The sequence below is a fragment of the Pinus tabuliformis genome, chromosome 8 (assembly GCF_031772625.1).
Source record: "Pinus tabuliformis cultivar Carrire ecotype Pingquan chromosome 8, CPIR1, whole genome shotgun sequence".
Classification (NCBI taxonomy): Eukaryota; Viridiplantae; Streptophyta; class Pinopsida; order Pinales; family Pinaceae; genus Pinus; species Pinus tabuliformis.
Genome location: NC_142294.1, coordinates 466,538,153 through 466,558,540, shown reverse-complemented (window position 1 = coordinate 466,558,540; position 20,388 = coordinate 466,538,153). Strand labels below are relative to the sequence as shown.

The 20,388-nt window shown below is 38.7% G+C and overlaps 1 protein-coding gene across 1 annotated transcript in view; it reads left to right on the top strand.

The window, feature by feature from the left end:
- Positions 1 to 1,548: 1,548 nt before the first annotated feature.
- The window catches only part of LOC149236065 (U11/U12 small nuclear ribonucleoprotein 65 kDa protein-like), a 156,904-nt gene continuing 138,064 nt past the window's right edge, over positions 1,549 to 20,388 (top strand). Inside the window, exons 1-4 of the mRNA XM_089368761.1 lie at positions 1,549 to 1,713; positions 1,886 to 2,050; positions 2,182 to 2,397; positions 2,571 to 2,753. Coding sequence (XP_089224887.1) covers positions 1,549 to 1,713; positions 1,886 to 2,050; positions 2,182 to 2,397; positions 2,571 to 2,753 — 729 coding nt within the window. The remainder of the gene's footprint in view (positions 1,714 to 1,885; positions 2,051 to 2,181; positions 2,398 to 2,570; positions 2,754 to 20,388) is intronic.

Genomic DNA, 20,388 nt, shown 5'->3' with positions numbered 1-20,388 from the left:
AAAAAAAGAATTATTTGTAAAAGGAAATTATTTATTAAATGGGTTTCTTGCCCATTGGTTATTTGTCCTAGGTCAAAGCACCCATTGAGTGCTGAAAGGTCAAAGTCATGCTCATAATGTAAAGTCCCTCGAAGGGCTCTTGTATCAAGGAAAGATAAATATTATTGTATAATGTTATGTCTAGAAGCCACCAAAGTGACAAGTTGGCCAGCCTTCATGTCGGCCTAATCTACCACTCAAAACAACTATAAAAGAAGGAGCTCATCCTCATTTGGAGATACAATCAAGCAATGAGTTCTCTGATCTGATCTAGAATGAGAAAGAGGAGCGAGGTAGCAATAGAGAAGCAGCAAAAGAAGGAAGGTCGAATTTTCTGTCTCTAGCATTCCTACAGTTCACACATGTGAGTCTGCTGGAGGAAACTAGGGTTTCCTCAGATTTGAAATTGCAGATATTTCAATGGAGGGTTTTGGCTAGCTTGTCTTTTGGTTGGTCTTGGGTCAAGGTCTTGGAAGTCTTCATTGAATTGATTCTATAAGGAAGAGCTCATCCTCATTTGGAGATACAATCAAGCAATGAGTTCTCTGATCTGATCTAGAATGAGAAAGAGGAGCGAGGTAGCAATAGAGAAGCAGCAAAAGAAGGAAGGTCGAATTTTCTGTCTCTAGCATTCCTACAGTTCACACATGTGAGTCTGCTGGAGGAAACTAGGGTTTCCTCAGATTTGAAATTGCAGATATTTCAATGGAGGGTTTTGGCTAGCTTGTCTTTTGGTTGGTCTTGGGTCAAGGTCTTGGAAGTCTTCATTGAATTGATTCTATAAGGAAGAGTTTCTGGGTTTTCCCCTTGTGGGGTTTTGCCCTGGCTTGGAGCCTATTTCTAGTGTCTTCTTGTTTGCATTGTGATCTTCTTATTGGCATTTGTCTTGGTGATGAACTGAACAATATAATAATGATGAAGCACTAATCTAATATCACAAGAAAGTGTCAAGATTTAAGAGAAATCAAATTAATAATTACCCTAACCACTCTGCCCTAGATTTCTCAACATCACCCTGGCTAACAATTTCAACTTTTTTAATTGATGCTTCGTTGAGTTTGAGCTTCCCAAGTTAATGATTTGAAAACTTATATTTGTGCTTGCCAGTTATTTTATTAACTCAGTAGAGGTGGTTCATTAATTCTCCTTTGTGATAGTGATCTTATTTTAATTTTTTTCCTGGCCCATTGTTTATTGATGGGTCGATATATTTGATGTCATGAAATAGTCGCAAATTACAGTGCTAGAATTCTTCCAACAATTTTCTGAGCCACATATTTTGAGCTTGAAATTTCATGTACACATAACATCCATGCATGAATTTTCTGAAGTGCTAGATTCAAGCACAAATATTCTACAGCATGAAACCTGTGCTTGAAAACCTTTCAGCAACTTTCCTGAGTTTAGATTTTCTGGTTTCTTGTGTAAATGTTTGCTGATTAGCAGCCACAAAATTGAAATTGTGCACATTTGAATTTGTCCGCAAGTATAGAAGAAATTTTAAACTCTATGGAAACAAGGTTTTCTTGGTACAGTGCACTGAAGTCTCTATTGTATTATCAATTGCTCAATATTTTCTTTTCATTTTGTAGGTATGCATATCCTCCCCCAGATGGGAATATACTGACAAATATTGTCAATGCTCTTATTGCTGTACCCCGTTTCTATACACAGGTCTGTTTTTACAAGCTTGACTTTTCTGGGCTAAAATTGTCAGTCGCATTTCAAATGCTCGAGTGTTGCCCTTTAACTTTTCAATCAAGTAAATTTAACAGCTGTCATTTTCGTTGTTCCATGTCTTAAATGATTGGATTTTGGTTAATGTGGAAAATTTATGTGCAAACAGGTTTTGCATTTAATGAACAAAATGAACTTACCAGCTCCATTTCGTCCAGCATTACCCACGCCACCTCTGCCACCGCCATTACCTACTTCTCCTATTCCTTCTGCTCCAAGACCACAAGCTAGGGATGTATCTAGTGATGAATCTGAACTAGAATCCTCAGATGAGGTTGTAACAATGTTCCCTAGTTGTGCTGTATGTTTTACTGAACTTACGGAAGTCTGTAATGCTTTTTTATCAAGGAATAATCAAAAGGTTTGTTGTAACTTCTGGTTTCTGCTTCTAATCCAAAAATTCAGGGTGAGATGGATAATAGAAGGGACACTACAGGAGTCAGTAGTACGGTTGAATTAGAGAAGAGGAAGCTGAAATCTGTCAGAAAACGGCCAAAGCATGAAGGACTTGTTGGTTCAGCTCTGGATAAAAGTATATCATATGAAGCTTCTGGAGCAAAACCAATTTCCCTTTTGCCGAAGGAAGTTCCTATAATAAAGAAGAAGCAGCCTGTTTTACAGGTTACTATATCTTCTCATTAAGGTGTTTATTTAGTGATTGTGCTATTCTTTTCTGCCTGGGTAGGGGAAGATAGGGGATGGGAGAGGCAAGTTTATGTGTATTTATCTACAAGTATGCGAGTGATGAATATGATATGTGGGATTACTATATATCTTTACTTTGATGGCTTCAGATCAATATCACTCCAAAGGGACTACCTGGCAATAGTATGCATGAAAACAAAGATATTACAAGCAGTGAAATGGAGGAGGTGAAAGATGAGGAGGCTAATGCAGTTAAATCATGTGCAACACATGAAGAATTAGAGGCTGGCAAGCTCCCACTTAGCGAAATTATGGCCCTTCCAATGTTCAAGGTATGCATTGCTTGACAATTCAATAAACTCTTTTGGAACAAATGCATCTTATATTTCATTCATGTGCAAGAGATAATACATTATACATTTGTACATTTCCCATCAAAGGTGGCATGTATGTTCCCCTCCCTTAATAAGCAAAGAGGACGAGCATGTTTGCTTAGGTTCTAACTTCAAGAGACTTAATATATTTTCTAAAGGTCTTATACTAGCTGCAGAGTCTTTTTCTATTTAACACTAAATTGCATGAAAGTTGAAACTTGGAAACAGATATGGGTTTTGGAAAAGGGAATACCTAGAAACCTGACCTCTCTAAAATGGGCATGTCAGGCAAACATGGTGTGCGTGTGTGTGTGTTTGTGCATCTATATATATTAGAAGGAAACCCATGCCTATATGAACTCCCATAAGTGATTACATTATGCAAGATTCCAAATTCAGCCCTTATAGATGAGGTTGTATATCCAAATTTTAAAATTAGTCTTAATAGATGAGACTATACATCCAAAATCAACGCTTGTATATGAGGCTATGTAATATTCCCAATTTTGTGAGTGCAAAATTGCTAAGGGGTTTGCCAATTTTGGTAAAAAGGGGGCATATATTATCTTTATTAGAAAGTGCAGCAAAATAATATTTTATTGGCAAAGGGAGACAAATTATTATTTTATTAAAATGGTGACAAAAGTCACTAAGTGGAAAATGACCCCCACCAGTAAAACAATATTAAAAAGGAGTCTAGAAAGACGGAAAGAAAATATAAAAGGAGGAGGGACTCATTTTGTGGATCATCTTTTGACTATTACACTTCACATTTCATCTTCTCTTGGAGATGTTTATCACAAGAAGAGAAGTGTTGTTTAGCATAGGAGTTTTTAGGCGAAATTCCACCCTCATTTCGGAGAACTTCGAGTGTCTCCCTAGTGAGCAAGTTGGAGAGTCCATTTCTGGGCTTCCATAGAGCTTTATTTGTAGAGTAAACAAAATCTGCGCACTTCCTGGGTGTAGAGGCAGTTCACGGGCCATCATTTGGTGCAACTACAGAGGGTTGATTGAGTCGGATACTTTGCATGTGAAATTCGCATTTTGAGGTCCGAGTTTGGTGACTTTTTGCAGTGCTGGTGCTGGGGATTATTTGTGAGCGGAATTTGTCAATTCTGGCAGTGTGTAGAGGTTCCTAGACAAAGCCTGCAGAGACATTGAGAGAGTTGATTCTTGGAGCAAGGGGTTGGGAAAAGGTTGGGTTTTTTGAAGAGTAATTTGTAGAGGTGTGAGGAATTTTCCAGTGGTGATTTTTGGGGAGATTAATGGTAGCATATCCCAACAGTGTGTGTAGCCATCCAAAGAGCCACTCGGTCCACTTGGAGGTTAATTTCATGGGCAAGAATTAGCCCAAACCCTTTCTAGGTTTTTGTGGGTTTTGGGAGAGAAGATCAGGGCTGAAGTTTTAGATTATTACGGGTGGTATTTGGTACGAAAATCAACATTTGTTCAGTAGTGCATTTTACCGGTTAGCAAGGTAATTCACATCACTTGGTGGGCTTGATCTTGGATTGGACTTAAGCCAAACCATTTTCCGAGTTTTTATGGGTTTGGTGAGAGGAGCTCGTGGCTAAAATTTTAGAGCATTTTGAGTATTCAGCCTTGAGATTAACATTCCATCTAGTAGCCAACAATGGTTTATTTCTGAGTAGTGCGCAGATCACTATACAGACACTTCCACACTTGGGTTCGGGTTATATTTTCTGGGTTTTCCTCAACTTGCATAGCAAGCCCAGGTTCTATCATTTTAGCTCAATATATGTACTATTTCCCTGTAAATTTAATAAAATGGCTTAGTTTATACTGTTGGATTCATTATGTGTTGTAATTTGTGTTTGTGTTTTGATTCAATTTGTTGTTCCTAGTTCATTGCTCACTGATAATTTCCACTTAGGAATATTACAGTGGTATCAAAGCATGATCTTGGCCAATTGTGGGGAAGCTAGCAAGATCATGAAGATGTTAGGCATGCATGCACAGTGATTGGTGAAACTATGGACACTCCAGTGATGCAAGAAAGAAGAGAACACATGGAGAACCAGGGAAAATATGGGTAGCCTAGACAGGGTGGTCAGGGTCATTTTCGAGAGGAGTTGATGAGGTAGAACCAACAATTGGTGAGGAAGAACCAACAGGTTCCAGAGATGTTGCAACATATGATGGGAATGCAATTACATAACTAGAAGGGTCAAGACAACCATGGAGAAGGTGGTTCCCAGATAAGAGAGGGAAGCCACACTCATGCACGCACAACTCAACAGAACAACACCCATGCGTATGGCTAGACTAGCCGTGCTACCATGCCTCATTTTCTAGATGAACCTGGGAGGGAGAGAGAGTGGATACTTTTGCAGATTTGTTGAGGTTTTCTTAGATGGGATTAATGAGTATCATGCGTTAGAACCTATGATCAAGAGGGCTCTATCGTTTGGGAGTTTTTCCATTTGAAGAAGTGGCATAGGTCAGGGGTTGGATCATCACATAGAGGGAGGGAGTTAGATGATGAGCCTAGGGGAGACCTCCGGAGTATGATCTTTGGTTTCGCATGTCAGGAGCTATGGACCCCAGGATGAAGGCACATTGAGGGCAAGGCCCACTACATGGAGGCGTTTCCTGACAACGAGCCTGAGGAGGAGGTTGCGCATGAAGAAAATAACACCAGCTGTGGCGAGGAGGACTTAGGTCAACATAGTGTGACTCAGGAGTCACCACCATTTGAGAGTCTAATGATGGCGTAAGTTGAGATAGTGGTTGAGAGTGGAACATGCTTTTGTAGGGCTATCCATTGACGAGATGCCAATAGGCACAGAGGTACTTAGAGCCATGACAAAGTTTCCAGAGGGTAGCCACCTACGACAACATGGAGAGCACATAGAGGGGTGTGAGCTAGATGAGGTTGTTATGCATAACGAGCTATTAGTGGAGGGACAACTCGTGACTCATGTTGAGCCCCTGATGGAGGAGGATGGGCAGTCATCATTCGGGCTTGCCATCAATGTGGAGCAGATAGATGCGCAAGAAGCCAATGAAGCTACGATACTTCCAGACAATAGATCTCTTCAGGCCTACATAAATGGGGCTTGCAACATTGTTACATTACCTCTGCACATTGGAGACAAGGAGGTAGGGTTACCTAGACAGATCTTATGCATTGACTAGATCAGTGGGATGAGGTGACATGAGTTGTGCAGGACCAATGTTGCACAAAGCGGGGACGTTTTTTGGAAGCAGGGACGTGGAAGCGTCATTTCCCAAAAATTAGGAAGCAAAGCATCTACTAAATTGTATTTTATATTTTTTTTTGCATTTATATTAAAGAAAAACATCCCAAATACTAAATTAGTTGTAGAAGACATGAAAACATGCATATTTTTACATAAATCAAGATAGATATGGCATCCATGATTCCATTGTACATCAATAATTAATTATTTGAGCATCAATCATCTAGATTCTAGCAATAACAAACTTACATCAAAATTTTAAGCATATCATAAAACATTTAGAAGATAAATTCATCAAACATTCAAGTAACTTATCTAGCAAGTGAGCAACTATCAAGATGAGTCATGTCCAAAATTCAAATAATATTGTTTAGAAAATAGGTCACTTGGCCACCATCAAGACTCGAGTACAAATTGAACTAGGAAGAGTAAGACAAAAAAGTTCAAATTCACAACAAGACTACAAATCTAATCTATGACAAAAGTAGTAAACTGTGAATATATCTACTAATCTCTCCTCCTTCCACCACGAACAGGACATGAGCGTCCATTTGGTGGCAATGGTGAAGATGGTGGCTATGGAAGTTGTGGCAGTGGAACTGATGAAGATGAAGCCCCTACTGTTGGTGTTGAAGCATGGAACCAAGGGACCAGATGGGGGTGGCATCTCAACTCAATCATCACTGGATAATAGCATCCTCTAATTGCTCTGATTGCAACACTCCATCCTCCAAACTGGGCTTCTCTGGATTTTTGTCCCAAACCTTAAGGTCTTTCTTAGTCTTTGCATCATCACAGTAATGGGACAACAGTCGCAAGTGGATGAAAGAATAAGAACTCCAAGACCTCTCTGCAGAAGAAGTGTTTACCACCTGTGATAACACCCACAAAAGCCAAAGTTTGTAGAAGTGGAGTAGATGTTCCACCACTCAAGATAACATAAATTCTCTTGATCTCGAATTACATGTATGCTCCCAAATGGACCAGTGCTAAGCGTATAGTTGCCCAATTGTTTTTGTAGCATGGTAGACGCCTCCTCGTCAAGGACTAATTTATCCAATGCTTTCATATAACTAGATAAAACCTCTGGATCTAGGTGTGGTTTTCTCCTGCCCCCCCTAGATGTTGGTGTTAAAAGCCATGATGGATGATAGTATTTAGGTGTCAAAACATATGCTAAGGTATGCAATGGAATGTTTAGCATATCCCATCGTTTTTCCACCTTTGCACGAATATAATTGTACAAGGTGATATCTCTAGGCTCAAAAATGTCTTTAATCTGCCCCAACATGCTATCCATTTGCTCATACAGCTTCCCAATTGTTGGCCGATCTAAATCTGCAAACTTGATCATGTAATAAATTGGTTTGTGAATTGCAAAACATATTTAATCTGTGACCAAAAATAATTGTCAAGAATAGTGTCCTTGGCTACATTAGCACCATCCTTATCAGTGTTAATGTCCTCCCATGATTTAGAGGTCACCATATTAGTTAAAGCTTGTCTCACCTTCACTAGCCCTCTAAAGGTGAGGTAATAACTTGCAAATCTTGTTTTCACAAGTTTAAGCAAATGCAACATGGAGTAAGTGCCATAAAAGTAGTTTACCCTTGTATGCTCTATGATAAATTTAATGAGTTGCTTCCCTCTCTTGTAAAACTCTGTAATCCATCCACATTCTTTATGCTTCACAATATCATGCATCAAAAGGTTCAATGTGTGCACCAAGCACCCAGACCAAAAGATCTGTGGATGAGTACGCTCAATAATTTTCTTTCTGCCTTACAATTCGCTGCATTATCAGTGATCACTTGAACCACATTATTAGGACCAACATCTTTGATTGATTGCAATAGGAGATCCACAATGTTTTGGGAAATTGCAATGATGGAGAAGGGGTCATGACATGCAATAAACATTGCACCACTAGTAGAAATGCCAAGAACATTTATCAAATGTTGGTTTCTAACATTTGTCCACCCATCTGATACAATGGAAACCCCACAATCCAACCACTCATGTAAAATGTGTCAAAGCTCTTTGAACCTTCACTTTTTCTCTTTCTAATGACATTGTTCTAGCTTTCTCATAGTTGCAACTCTTGTATCCTTTTTGGGCTTCATTGATGGCCTTAACCATATCATGCCAATAGGGAGAGCGAAGCACATTGAATGGTACACTGCAAGCACAAAGAAACCAGACTATCTTTCCATCCACATCATCCCTCCTAGCAACATTAAGGAAATCCTCTATTGTTCTTCTACTTCCAGACGTTGCAGAAGTACCTTGAAGAGATGAGCTACCAAATCTAGAGGTTACCCTTGATTCATAATGAGTTTTTTTGTTTCTTGTTTTTCTGTTGTGCAATGTCCTATATTTGGATGTTTTTTAGTTGTAAATTGTAACTAGGTTCGATCTTGATAATGAGATGTAATTATGATCTTTGTAAATGATGAAAAGAAGAGAATACAATAATTTTTGTAATGCCATGCTTCATGGGTTTGATGAGCAAGAGTTTTTATGTAGTTAGCTCCCATTGAGAGCTTTAGCATTTGTCAATAGAGTCAAAGAGTCAATGTCATGTATGAAGAGCCCTTCTTGGGCATGTGTCAATTGTATATAAGTCTATATAGCCCTTCAACGACAAGCACATAGTCCTCTCTTCATGTCGCCTTCAAGATAAGGTGACAAACTCATGTTGGCTTCTTTTTATGAAGACACACCTATTCATAAGTTTATGTCGGCTTAATATGACAGACATACCACAATAAATAGGTACCTCGGCCTATTCCCCAAACATAGTATTTCGGTCATCTCTCTCTGAAGTTTTTGGATGGGCAAAACAGAAGATGGGTTCAGATATTCAGTACAGAAACAAGCTTGGATGATGTAGACAACAAGGATATGTTTAAAGGGTGATCATAGTAAAAGATGAAGCTCGAATCTCTCCCAGAATTCAGATCACAGAACATAAGACACGTTAGATGTATCTCTGAAGTTTGTGTGTATGATTACAGTGACATGAAGTTCAGATCTCTGTCTCAGTGCTAGGAAGAAGTCTTATATCAGTAATATAATGAAGCTATAGAGATTTAGTGCTATCTTTGATGACATGACAGTGAGATTCAGTGCTGCTACAATGATCACAGTTTGGTGACATGACAATGATGAGTTTCTGTGGTGACAATGACATGACAGTTCGTTGCTATGATAGGAGATGATCTCAGTTTGTGTTAGTGCTATGTATCAAAGAAGGTTGAAGTGGAAGAGGAGTCAAGAAGAAGGCTTTCTGTCAAGAGATCTTGTGTCTTGGTCTTGGAGTGGCTAATAAGTCAAGGGTTTTGGTCTTGGTATTCGTCAATTGGAATCTCTATTAGAAGAATTTGTGTGGGTTTTCCTCTCAAAGAGTGAGAGGTTTTGGGCTTGGCTCATAGCCTACATTCTGTGTCTCTTGTCTATTTATGTTCATGCATTGGTAGCTGTTTGATGAAGAACACTAATAACTTAAGCAAAGATAAGATCCTAAGTTAATGAAGTAAAAACTCTCACAAGCAGTTACTAATAAAGAGAAATCACCTAATTCATGATGCCCTAGATTTCTCAACATGGTATCAGAGCTAAGGTGTCAAAGTCAAGAAAAGGGAATGTAATCAAAGAGACACTCATGGATCAAGTTTCAAGAATGGCATCAAAACAAGTTGAAGGATATCAAAGTGAAAGTTCAAAGATCTACATTGAAGAATCAAACCCTAGATCAAAGAAGAAGGTCTACTTTAGAAGAAGTCTTGGGATCATCAATCAAAACAATCAAGGCCAAAGCCTTATTTCTACTCAAGACAAATAGATCTACAAATCAAAGAAACTAGAAGTCTACACTAGCAAAAGTATTGGATCCCATAGTCATCTTCAAAAGACCACAAAGACCCTCATCAAGTTATCTACAAAGCAAGGTAGCTCGAAGTACTTTAAAAACGAAGATCACATCATCTTGGAGAAAGTCAAAACCCTAGAAGCAGTTCTGATCTGCACTCATTCACTACCAAAGGAGTCAAAGTATCTTAAAGGCAAGAAGGCATTATTATTATCTTCAAAAACTATAAGGCAAGCTCCCTATCATTGCAGCAAGGATCCCCTCCTTATCCTTGAAGAAGATCATCCGAGGAAGCATCAAAACATCCTCATCAATCACCATCAACAAAGGAAGCTAGATCTAAAGGCGTTGACATCATAAAAGGAGAAATCTCCTTTATTGAAGAAGGGCTTTTCATTTGGAAGAAGATCATCCAAAAGGAGCACTAATACATCTTCTTCAACCACCATCAAAGTGATCAAGTTGAAGATTTTATCTTCACTTGTCATCTAAGTATCTTTCTTTCTATAATCAAATTTGGTAAAATGACTTCATTTTGCAAGAAGATCTATAAACTGCTTGGGTCATCGAAATTCCTTGCATGGAAAAAGGAGGATAGACATAGTCCTTGAAGAAAGTGAATTCATTGAACATATCAATGAAAAGGTCTCCTCTGAATACATGGAAAGGGATTCTTATGAAAAGTCCCCTCATATAGCAGTATTAGAGATATCGAAGAGATAGCATATGATAAGCTGGTAGAACTATTCTTTGAAGTTGCCATAAAGAAGGTCACATCACTTAGATTTGATCTACACAAATTGAAGGTATCAAAGGATAAAGGGTTATCTTCATAGGATTTCAATTGCAAGATCCGAGAGAGATAATCCTCATTGTTCTAAATGCACTAACTGATGAACAAGGTAACAAATGTCTGTGAGGATTACATTAAAAAAAAAGAAGCTATTCAACGTGTAATCTCTATGCAAGATAGGAGATGACATGTTGAGGGCAAAAGTGTTGAAGGATCAAATGAAAGGATTCAGACATTTTGTCAAAAGGAAAGAAAAACATAGCTAAGATTCAATGCTATGAACATTACAGGAAAGATTGTCCTAAGCTTAAGAAGGGAAATAACAAGAAAGATAGAGAAGAAGTCCATTTCACCGAAGAAGGGGAGAAAGCTAAAAGAAGGAAGTCCAAGGAAGAGGAAAAGCATTAAAATTAAGAGCTTGTGACATAAACATAGGAAACATAAAGGATGTTTGATCGTCAACTATGAAGGATATAGCTCTTAAGAACCTCATTGGGAACTAAAGGAAAGGGAAGAAGTCATCCAAGACAAGTCTTATCATACATCAAGTCGAAAGGAAACATCTGATGGGTCGGGATATGCAAGATTCTTTGATGGAATCCTCATCAGAGGATTCACTTATCTAGAGTGGAAGCAAGTGTTTCATCAGGAACTCCAACTTGTGGAATTCATGGGATGATGGTATGATGACATAAGAGATGAAGTAGATCAAGGGGTTGAAGATCTTTTCAGTCAAGGAAGCTGCTGAAAGAAGCCTAGATGACCTAAAGGTAAATGAGGTATGTATGCTTGTATTAAACATTATAAAGTCATGTTGTATGGTTGCAGGCAATGATGCAGTTATCGTTATCGGGATATTATTGGCAAGGGAAAAAATCGGGGAAAAAATCGTAAAATACAAAAATATTCATTTTTTTCCAATTTTTTTAATATCTAAAGCATCTACAACATAAAATAAATACATTGACACATAAATATGATAAAAGAACTAATATATAAGATGTGTAATATCATTTCTAGTGCTACATCACACATAACAGTGAATCATGTCCTGAATAGTAAGTCCTAACTCCTGAGTCCCAACCTAGCCTCAAAATATCAACACAAAATATAATAATGTATCTCATATCATGAGTCATAATGTCATATACAATGAAATGTGTTATCACTTAAGAAGCGATTACTAAATTGTTCACATCAGTTTGATTGTGAAGGTTAGGTGTTAGTCCAAGTTCAGTTTTTCCATGTTCAATGTAGTGTCTAGGTCTTTAGAATCTTTGTGGTATGGTTACATAAAGGTCAATAATCTGTTCTCATTCATCACCGGTCCCACAACCTGAATAGATTCCTTGTATCAAGTTTGTTTTAAGGTTCTTATGGGTTATAAAGCAGTTTAGGTGTTTTCGTAGCGCAGAAACGAGTCTAGGCGTTTTCGTAGCACGGAAACGAGTCTAGGCATTTTCGTAGCGCAAAACCCAGATTTTACACTGGCTGCGCTACGAAATCGGGGATTTGTGCGGATCTGTAGCAAATCCTGCTCAGCTGTCATATCTATCAAGGTCCGTTATGTTTACATCATCAATTGTCAGTTTATACACTTCGCCTATCATGTCCAACCGCTTATCTTCATCATTAGAGTTGTTAGGTACCTTGGTATGCTCAGATTTCAAGTTTCAAGAAAAGCCAAGCACTCACGGTCATGATTTGTGGTTAGATTCATATGTAAGGAATAAATTGTCAAGCGTTCAATTTGAATTCCTTGGAAATTAGGCGAGCCAGCTATTAGGAGAGGTAGTTTTCAAGCGAGGCAGTGATCAAAGTGTGAGACAATGTCAGTGTTTCAAATTTTCATACTGCTGGAGTTTCATGGAGGGATCTGCAGAGAAAAAAGAGCATAGGTCAGGCAGATGTTTGAGGAATGAACTTGAGGGTTTAGACAACATCCTAAAGAATGATGAAGTTGCACAAGCCTTCAAACAGGTTGGCTGTTGGAGGTTTTGCGAAAAACTTCAAGGAGGCCATATACAAGTCAGCAAGGAGTTCGCTTTAAATTTCACAGGATTGAATTCAAAGTTTGGGGTACTTGAGTTGCCAATCTCTCCAGAAGTTATATCGACAGTCACCGAGATTCCAAGGGGACAGGAAAAATGGTTTAAAAACTTCAAGTTTGACATGGCCCCCTGCAAGGAATTTTTGAAACCGGAGTTCATCAATTCAGACTTAAACAAGTCCATGCCCAGAGGTTCTGTCAAAGATTCATACGCTAATTTGCTTACCTGCATACAGAGGTACTTCACCTGTGAAGGGAGGTATCATAAGGTGTATCCTTATCACTTCAAGCTACTTCTTCATTTCACTAGAAAGATCTCTATTGATTTACCCTTCTACTTGTTTTGTAGCCTAGGAAAAATGTGTGATAAGGTCCAGTTAAAGAAGGAAGCCTGTGAGACATCGTTGTTTCATCATAGCTTAGTTAAGTTGATAATTTTGCATGAGCTCCAGAAGATAAATAAAGAATGGTCTGTGTTCATGTTTATGTCTGGCTTCAAGACTGAAACTGGTCTCAGTCCTCAAGCTACGAAAAGCCCTCCACCAGCAATCAGTCATCGTGCAGAAACAAGATGCATGAGATTTGTGAAATTGAAGGCTAGGAAGCAGGTAAAAGAACCTATCAAACCACTGATAATCCAAGACACACCCCAACAGTCCCAGAAAGAGAAAACTCAGATCAGAGAGGGTGTACATGAATCATCTACAGGTGAAATAGTTCAGAGAAGAATGACAAGGAGCCAATTAGCCAAAGAAAAAGGCAAGACAATGGTTACTGAGGAAAGCCCAGTTTCAAAGGGAAGTCTTAATGACTTACTGCAAGCTATTGATATTGAAGAATCTCCCTTGGTTCAAGCAGATTTGATAAAATCAGGAAAGGACAAGACCAAAAAGATCAAAGCCTCGAAAAAGCTCAAGTTCGATAATCCGGTTGCTAAATTTGTCTTTAAGCGAAGAAGACCAGTAACGAGGCATTCAAGACAGGTACAAGAGACACTGCTCGAAGCAAGTGAAACAGAGGAGATAGCACAGTCTCATGAAGGAAAAGATAAAGGTAAGACAATTATCCCTCAAGAAGAATATAGTGTTGAAGAGTTAAAAAAGAAGTTGAAATTAGCAAACCTGGAAATTGCTAGATTGAAGAAAGCCTCAAGAAAACATGCAATCAAGGAAGCTCATTTCGACAAAATGGAGGCTCTGTGGGAAGACAAAACAATTCAAATACCTGAGGTGGTCGACTGTAATGCTCAATACTACACATGGTTAGTTCCCGCAATAAAAGAAGCAAAATTCATTAAAAGAGTTAATATGAAACTGAGAGCTAGGATCAGGGTTATGAAGAGACAAATTGAGGAGTTGAAGATACAACTAAGCCAGCGGGAAAGATCTCCTTAAGAAAATCACACATCAAGTAAGGTTATATCCCAAATTTTTGATGATTTACCTTGTTGTAGTTTTTCCTCAGTTTTGAATAGCCTCAGGACAATTGAAAGGAACATTTCTAATTAAAAGAGGCTCAAGACAGTTAGATGTTGGTATTAAAACTGTGTTTTGTCATTACACACTAGTTTTGTAGCGCGCTACGAAACTGTTGAAAATGACGCATAATGCACAATAGTTTCGTAGCGCGCTACAAAACTGTTGTAGCTACATAATTAAAATCAGTTGACCAATTTTGAGTAATCAAGGGGAAACTTTTGTGAAAGGGGAGTTCAAAAAAGGATCATTTACAATGTGCAAGCAACTGGCAAAGGTAAAACAAGCGGAGGAAAAGATATATGAACTATAAGTTTTTGTCATACAAATGATCACCGCTAGTATTGTCCACGACATTTCAAACGACATTGAAGAAGTTTTGTCTCCATACGAGTATATGGGAAGGGTCTACAACACATCAAGAACGTGAAACTCCAATACACTTTTGTGTAATCAAAGAAGAACATCATGGTTAATTGGTCTCAAATATCCTTGAGGAAATCGAAAGCAGGAAAACAGGGGCAGTTTCCTACTTTGCAGGAGCAGTAAAGGAGATAAAACATTAACGGCCAGCAAGGAACTTTAAACATCCATCAAAGTTAAACTGAAGGAAACCACTTGTCAGAGAACGAGTTTTTATTGTAATAAATGCTATTATCAGCATGATATGGAGTTAGACTCCTAATTGTCTTAGGTTTCTAAAACTTCCAGTTAGCAGTTGTTGTATTCAATAGTTAGTTAAAGTTTGAATAGGTGTCATGGCAAGCAGAATTCGAGTTCCCCTCATGCTGGAGGAGGAATCTTAGCTTTGTAAAGAATTCTATATATAGGAGAAAGAGCATTGTACTTAGGGTTGGAAATTTATTGAGAAAAGCTCTGATATTTGGCTTTATGTAAAGACTCTGTTTTTAGTAATACAGTAATTTGGCTTTGCTTCTCAGGAATCAGAAGGAATTTGATGCTTGGAATGGCTTGTATTGTTCTCTTGCTATTATATTCAGTGGTATGAATGTGTGATTACTTAGAAATCATTAACAATGCTCTAATTTCCTTCATGCATTCGTAAACTGTGTTGGTCCTTTGTATTCCTGGTGTTTTCCACATGCATTGAGTTCTAAATGCCCTGACTTCTATGTAGAGCTAACCTTACTGTTAATATTGAAGCATATCTGACTCCATAAGCCCAATGGATACTTTCTAATTGTGTTTCCACCACTCACATTTTTATTTGTCTCATAAGAGTTAGCCATCTTAATCATAATCAAAAAATCATTAATCCTTTGAGAGAGCCCTCTCAGGTTGGGGAGGCTAAGCCTCAGCCTAAAGTAGGTTTGAAATAGTTACTTAAGGTCTTCTTGGTCAGCAGCCTTCTAGGGTCTGATTTTGAGATAACAAAATGAACCAAATAACTAAAGTCTAATACTGCTGATTTCCTCTGCCCCTCTTGCGAGAAAATGCAATAGCTTTCCCTTTCCCTCTAGATGTAGATGCTGGTGGAGTTGGCAGTGGACTCTGCTGTGCTCTAGAAGCTGAAGAACTAGGAGCTACATGAGGTAGACCACGTCCTCCACTGGTGACAGGGGTAGCCTGGGTAGGTTGTGTCACCTCCTCATAAAAAAAGTCAGATTTTTTCCCCAAAAAATCGCGATTTTTTCAAGTTATCGTGATTTTTTGCGAAAAAAATTAACATAAAAATCGGGCGATAATATTGCTAAACTCAAAAAATCGTAATTTTCCATTATTATTGCGATTTTCGCAACATTGGTTGCAGGTAACATGGATCGCTGCTCTATCTTGAGAAGCATGATCAAAGGCAAATGATCTCCTCCTCTGAAAGGATGCAAGAAGGCATAGGTCACACCATATGAATCAACATAGTATGGCCTCATATGAAAATGAGGTGGTTGACAACAATGAGAGGAACTCTGATTGGAAGTTCCTAGGAATATCATGTGTGAAGAAAGGAAGGAAGAGATCATGGACCATGCAACCATGGAAGAGACAATCAACATCCGAGGACTAGAAGATTTGACTAGGAAATCTCTCGGAAAGATATGAAGGCTTTGATGGAAGTCTGAAAAAGATGGAGACCATGGAAAATGGATATCTTTGGGAGATATGTCAACATGTATGCAGGATGTTGATTCAAACTAGAAGATGTCATGATGAAAGGCCATCACAAAGGTAATTTTAATTTAAGTGTTCATTTCTTATTTTTGAACAAATATCTGGATGGGTTGATGTAGGACTACTGAAGGGAAAAACTGTGGATGACTTCCAAGAGGACCATATAAAAGGATGTAAGATCCTTCTGAAAATATGGCATGAAGAAGGAAAGATGACATGGAGCAAGGCCAGATGAAGACTAATGGATCACTTTCTGGTGAAATGAATAATGACATGACTGACCCATGGATGAAAGTGATGGATGGTCTGTGCCCTATGAAGAAGCCACAAAAGATTAAGACTCCTTGACAAAGAAAATTCATGACATCGAAGGAAGGAGCTCTTCAAGCAGCTGGTTGAGGAGCTACTATAGGTCCCTAATTAAGAGGCAACCTGAAAAACAAGTATCTTACTTGGAAGAAACTTGGAAATTCCTAAGCCAAGAGGGAGCTTAGGTACATTCCTTTCGTAGGAATGAGTACATTCCACTATTGGAATTGATATGCCCTCCCTAATTGAGAGGGAGAGATAGACACAACATTATGGTCTTCACCTGGGAAGACAAAATGGAGGATTGGGTAATCGTCTAGCATCCGATACTCTTTGAGGATGAGATAAAGCATCCAAGATAAGAGTAGTCGTGGACCGATATTCTTTGAGGACTGACTATCCAAGATAAGAATAGTCCAAAGTAGGTCGTACTCTGTGAACAGCTAGGTGGAGTATGTATCTTGAGAGAATGATTATGGTGTCTATGAATCATTGGTCTCGCCAAGATTGTGCTCTGATCATGTGGATAGAGCTGTTAGTCAAGGCCTTGCTATGTGACAATGCTGGTTGATATGATGCTATACAGATGGGTTACCATTCCAACTCTTCTCATGAGAAATTCTTCAGATTGAGAATGACCAAGTACCATTATGATTACCACCCTAGTTAAGAGGGAGTGTTGTAAAATGTAACTAGGTTCGGTCTTGATAATGACATGTAATTATGATCTTTGTAAATGATGAAAAGAAGAGAATAAAATTATTTTTGTAATGCCTTTCTTCATGGGTTTCACGAGCAAGAGTTTTTATCTAGTTGTTTCCCATTGAGAACCTTAGGATTTATCATTAGAGTCAAAGAGTTAATGTCATGTATGAAGAGCCCTTCTTGGGCATGTGTCAATTGTATATAACTCTATATGGCCCTCCAACGACAAGCACACAGTCCTCTCTTCATGTCGGCTTCAAGATAGGGTGACAAACTCATGCCGACTTCTTATTATGGAGACACACCTATTCATAAGTTTATGTCGGCTTAATATGACGAACATACTACTATAAATAGGCACCTCGGCCTATTCCCCAAACACAGAATTGCGGTCATCTCTCTCTGAAGTTTTCGGATGGGCAAAACAGAAGATGGGTTTAGATCTCTAGTACTTAAACAAGTTCGGATGATGTAGACAACAAGGATATGTTTAAAGGGTGATCACAGTAAAAGATGAAGCTCGAATCTCTACCAGAATTCAGATCATAGAACAAAAGACACTTTGGATGTATCTCTAAAGTTTGGGTGTATGATTACAATGACATGAAGTTCGGATCTCTGTCTCGGTGCTAGGAAGAAGTCTTATATCAGTGATATAATGAAGCTACAGAGATTCAGTGCTATCTTTGATGACATGACAATGAGATTCAATGTTGCTACAATGATCACAGTTTGGTGACATGACAATGATGAGTTTCTGTGGTGACAGTGACATGACAATTCATTGCTATGATAGGAAATGATCTCGGTTTTTGTTAGTTCTATGTATCAAAGAAGGTCGAGGTGGAAGAGGAGTTAAGAAGAACGCTGACTGTCAAGAGAGCTTGTGTCTTGGTCTTGGAATGGCTAATAGGTCAAGGGTTTTGGTCTTGGTATTCGTCAATTGGAATCTCTATAAGAAGAATTTGTGCGGGTTTTCCTCTGAAAGAGTGAGAGGTTTTGGCCTTGGCTCATAGCCTACATTCTGTGTCTCTTGTCTATTTATGTTCATGCATTGGTAGCTGTTTGATGAGGAACAACACTAAAAACTTAAGCAAAGATAAGATCCTAAGTTAATGAAGTAAAAAGTCTCACAAGCAACTACCTATAAAGAGAAATCACCTAATTCGTGATGCCCTAGATTTCTCAACATTTTCTTCTTTGTTCAGTAGAAACCTTTGGGCAAATTGCTATCCCCATGACACCCTTTTTGTCATCAATGTCCAACACCCTACAAAGATGCCTCCTCAGATTGGTATATGAACCACTATATGGTTTTCCTCTATGAAAACCATGAGGGTAAAAGCCCTTGTAGCTTCCACCACCTTCCCCCCTTCAAGTTTGGTCACATAATTCCACAAGGGTATCAATGCAACTTTTCCCTCTAGCCTTTCAGTGTCCTCTTCATCCCCTTCCTCTTCAAACGCTTCTTCCTCATCAGACATTGGGTCACTCATATGGGGACCACTGTCCACTTGTTCTTCTTCCCCTCTATTCCTACTCCCCCTTGTCATCATGAAAACCAAAAGTGGAATGATAAATAGAAGCCAAAAGAACACCATTTTGAATATGAATATAGATGGACAACTTGCAATGGAATGAGCAAGAAGAAAGAATGGGAAAGAGTAGGAGAGGGAGGAGAAAATGTACAAACAACAATGATAGAAAAATGAGGGACTTTGGGGTTTGCACTTACCCCTTTAGCTCTTGTAGATGGAAGCCCTTCTTTACCCCTCCAAGCTCCTCCTCCTTCACTACTCTTAGCTCCTCCTCCTTCACTCCTCCTTCACTCTCCTCAAGCCTCTCTTCTCCAAGCTCTCTTCTTCTCTCTTCTCCAAGCTCTCCAAAAATACAAGAGTGAGGAAATGAGCATTATCCCCATCTATTATTTGCCTAACTCAACCTAAACCCACCCCAACTCAAGTTAGAGAAAAAAAAATGTTTTTTAGGTTGGCCGCCGCGGAACTGCCTATCGGACATCTGATCTGCTCGGGATCTGTACGGATCTGTGCTCGATTCGCTGTTGGATCCGCGGTTCGGAAATCTGGAACTACAGATTGGGCTGACACGATTTTGAATATCCAGGAACCATGTTTGCCATCTATTAGAAAAATAAAAGAGAGAACAGAGAGCTATTACACAAAACACAAATCTCACTTGATATTTTAATTGATCATCACAAGTACAAATATATAAGACACAAATTACTGACTTCGATACAACCAAATCACCATTAAAACTCATTACATAAGAATCAATAGCTTCTAGACTCATGCCCAGGGACTCACAATGACAACTACACATGACATGGAAGCATTACTTCCAACACCCTCCCTTAATACTTACATGAAAAACATATTCAACAATAAATAAATATATGTCTGACCGGTCTTCATCAGCACTCACATCCACTCTGGAATCTCGCAAACTCTGCTCTTTCACCACCACATCTTCGAGCTGTTACTTGACCTCCATTTAAAACATAACCGCCTTTGACCATCGTTGATGAACTTTGCAGGATCAACAATATTGACAACTCGGCTCGTCGGGGCTTCCGCGATAAGAGTCAACCAACCACCATCTTTCGGATATTTTTCTTTCGGCCATTTGTCAGTTGATAGGATGGAGTTCTGGATACTGAATGTGCTCAATATTTGATCAAACAACTTGACCTTATTTCGGACACCGAGGCTTCCAGTTTAAGAACCACCAACCCTTTTTATAACCAAAATTACTAACACACAAGGATTGATGTTTTGGACACCGGGGCTTCCAGTTTAAGAACGACCATTCCTTTTTATATAACCAATAAAAATCTCACAATTTTTTATTTATTTTTTAAATAGCTACATACAACATCTTAAAAACATATTTATAATGTCTGCTTCCTTCTGAACATATTGGCAATGGCACGCAGGGCAGGATACTAGAATGAATTGTGCAGCAATTAACCAATCAATCTAATAGTTTACAGGCCTGCAATTTCAATACACTGGCCTA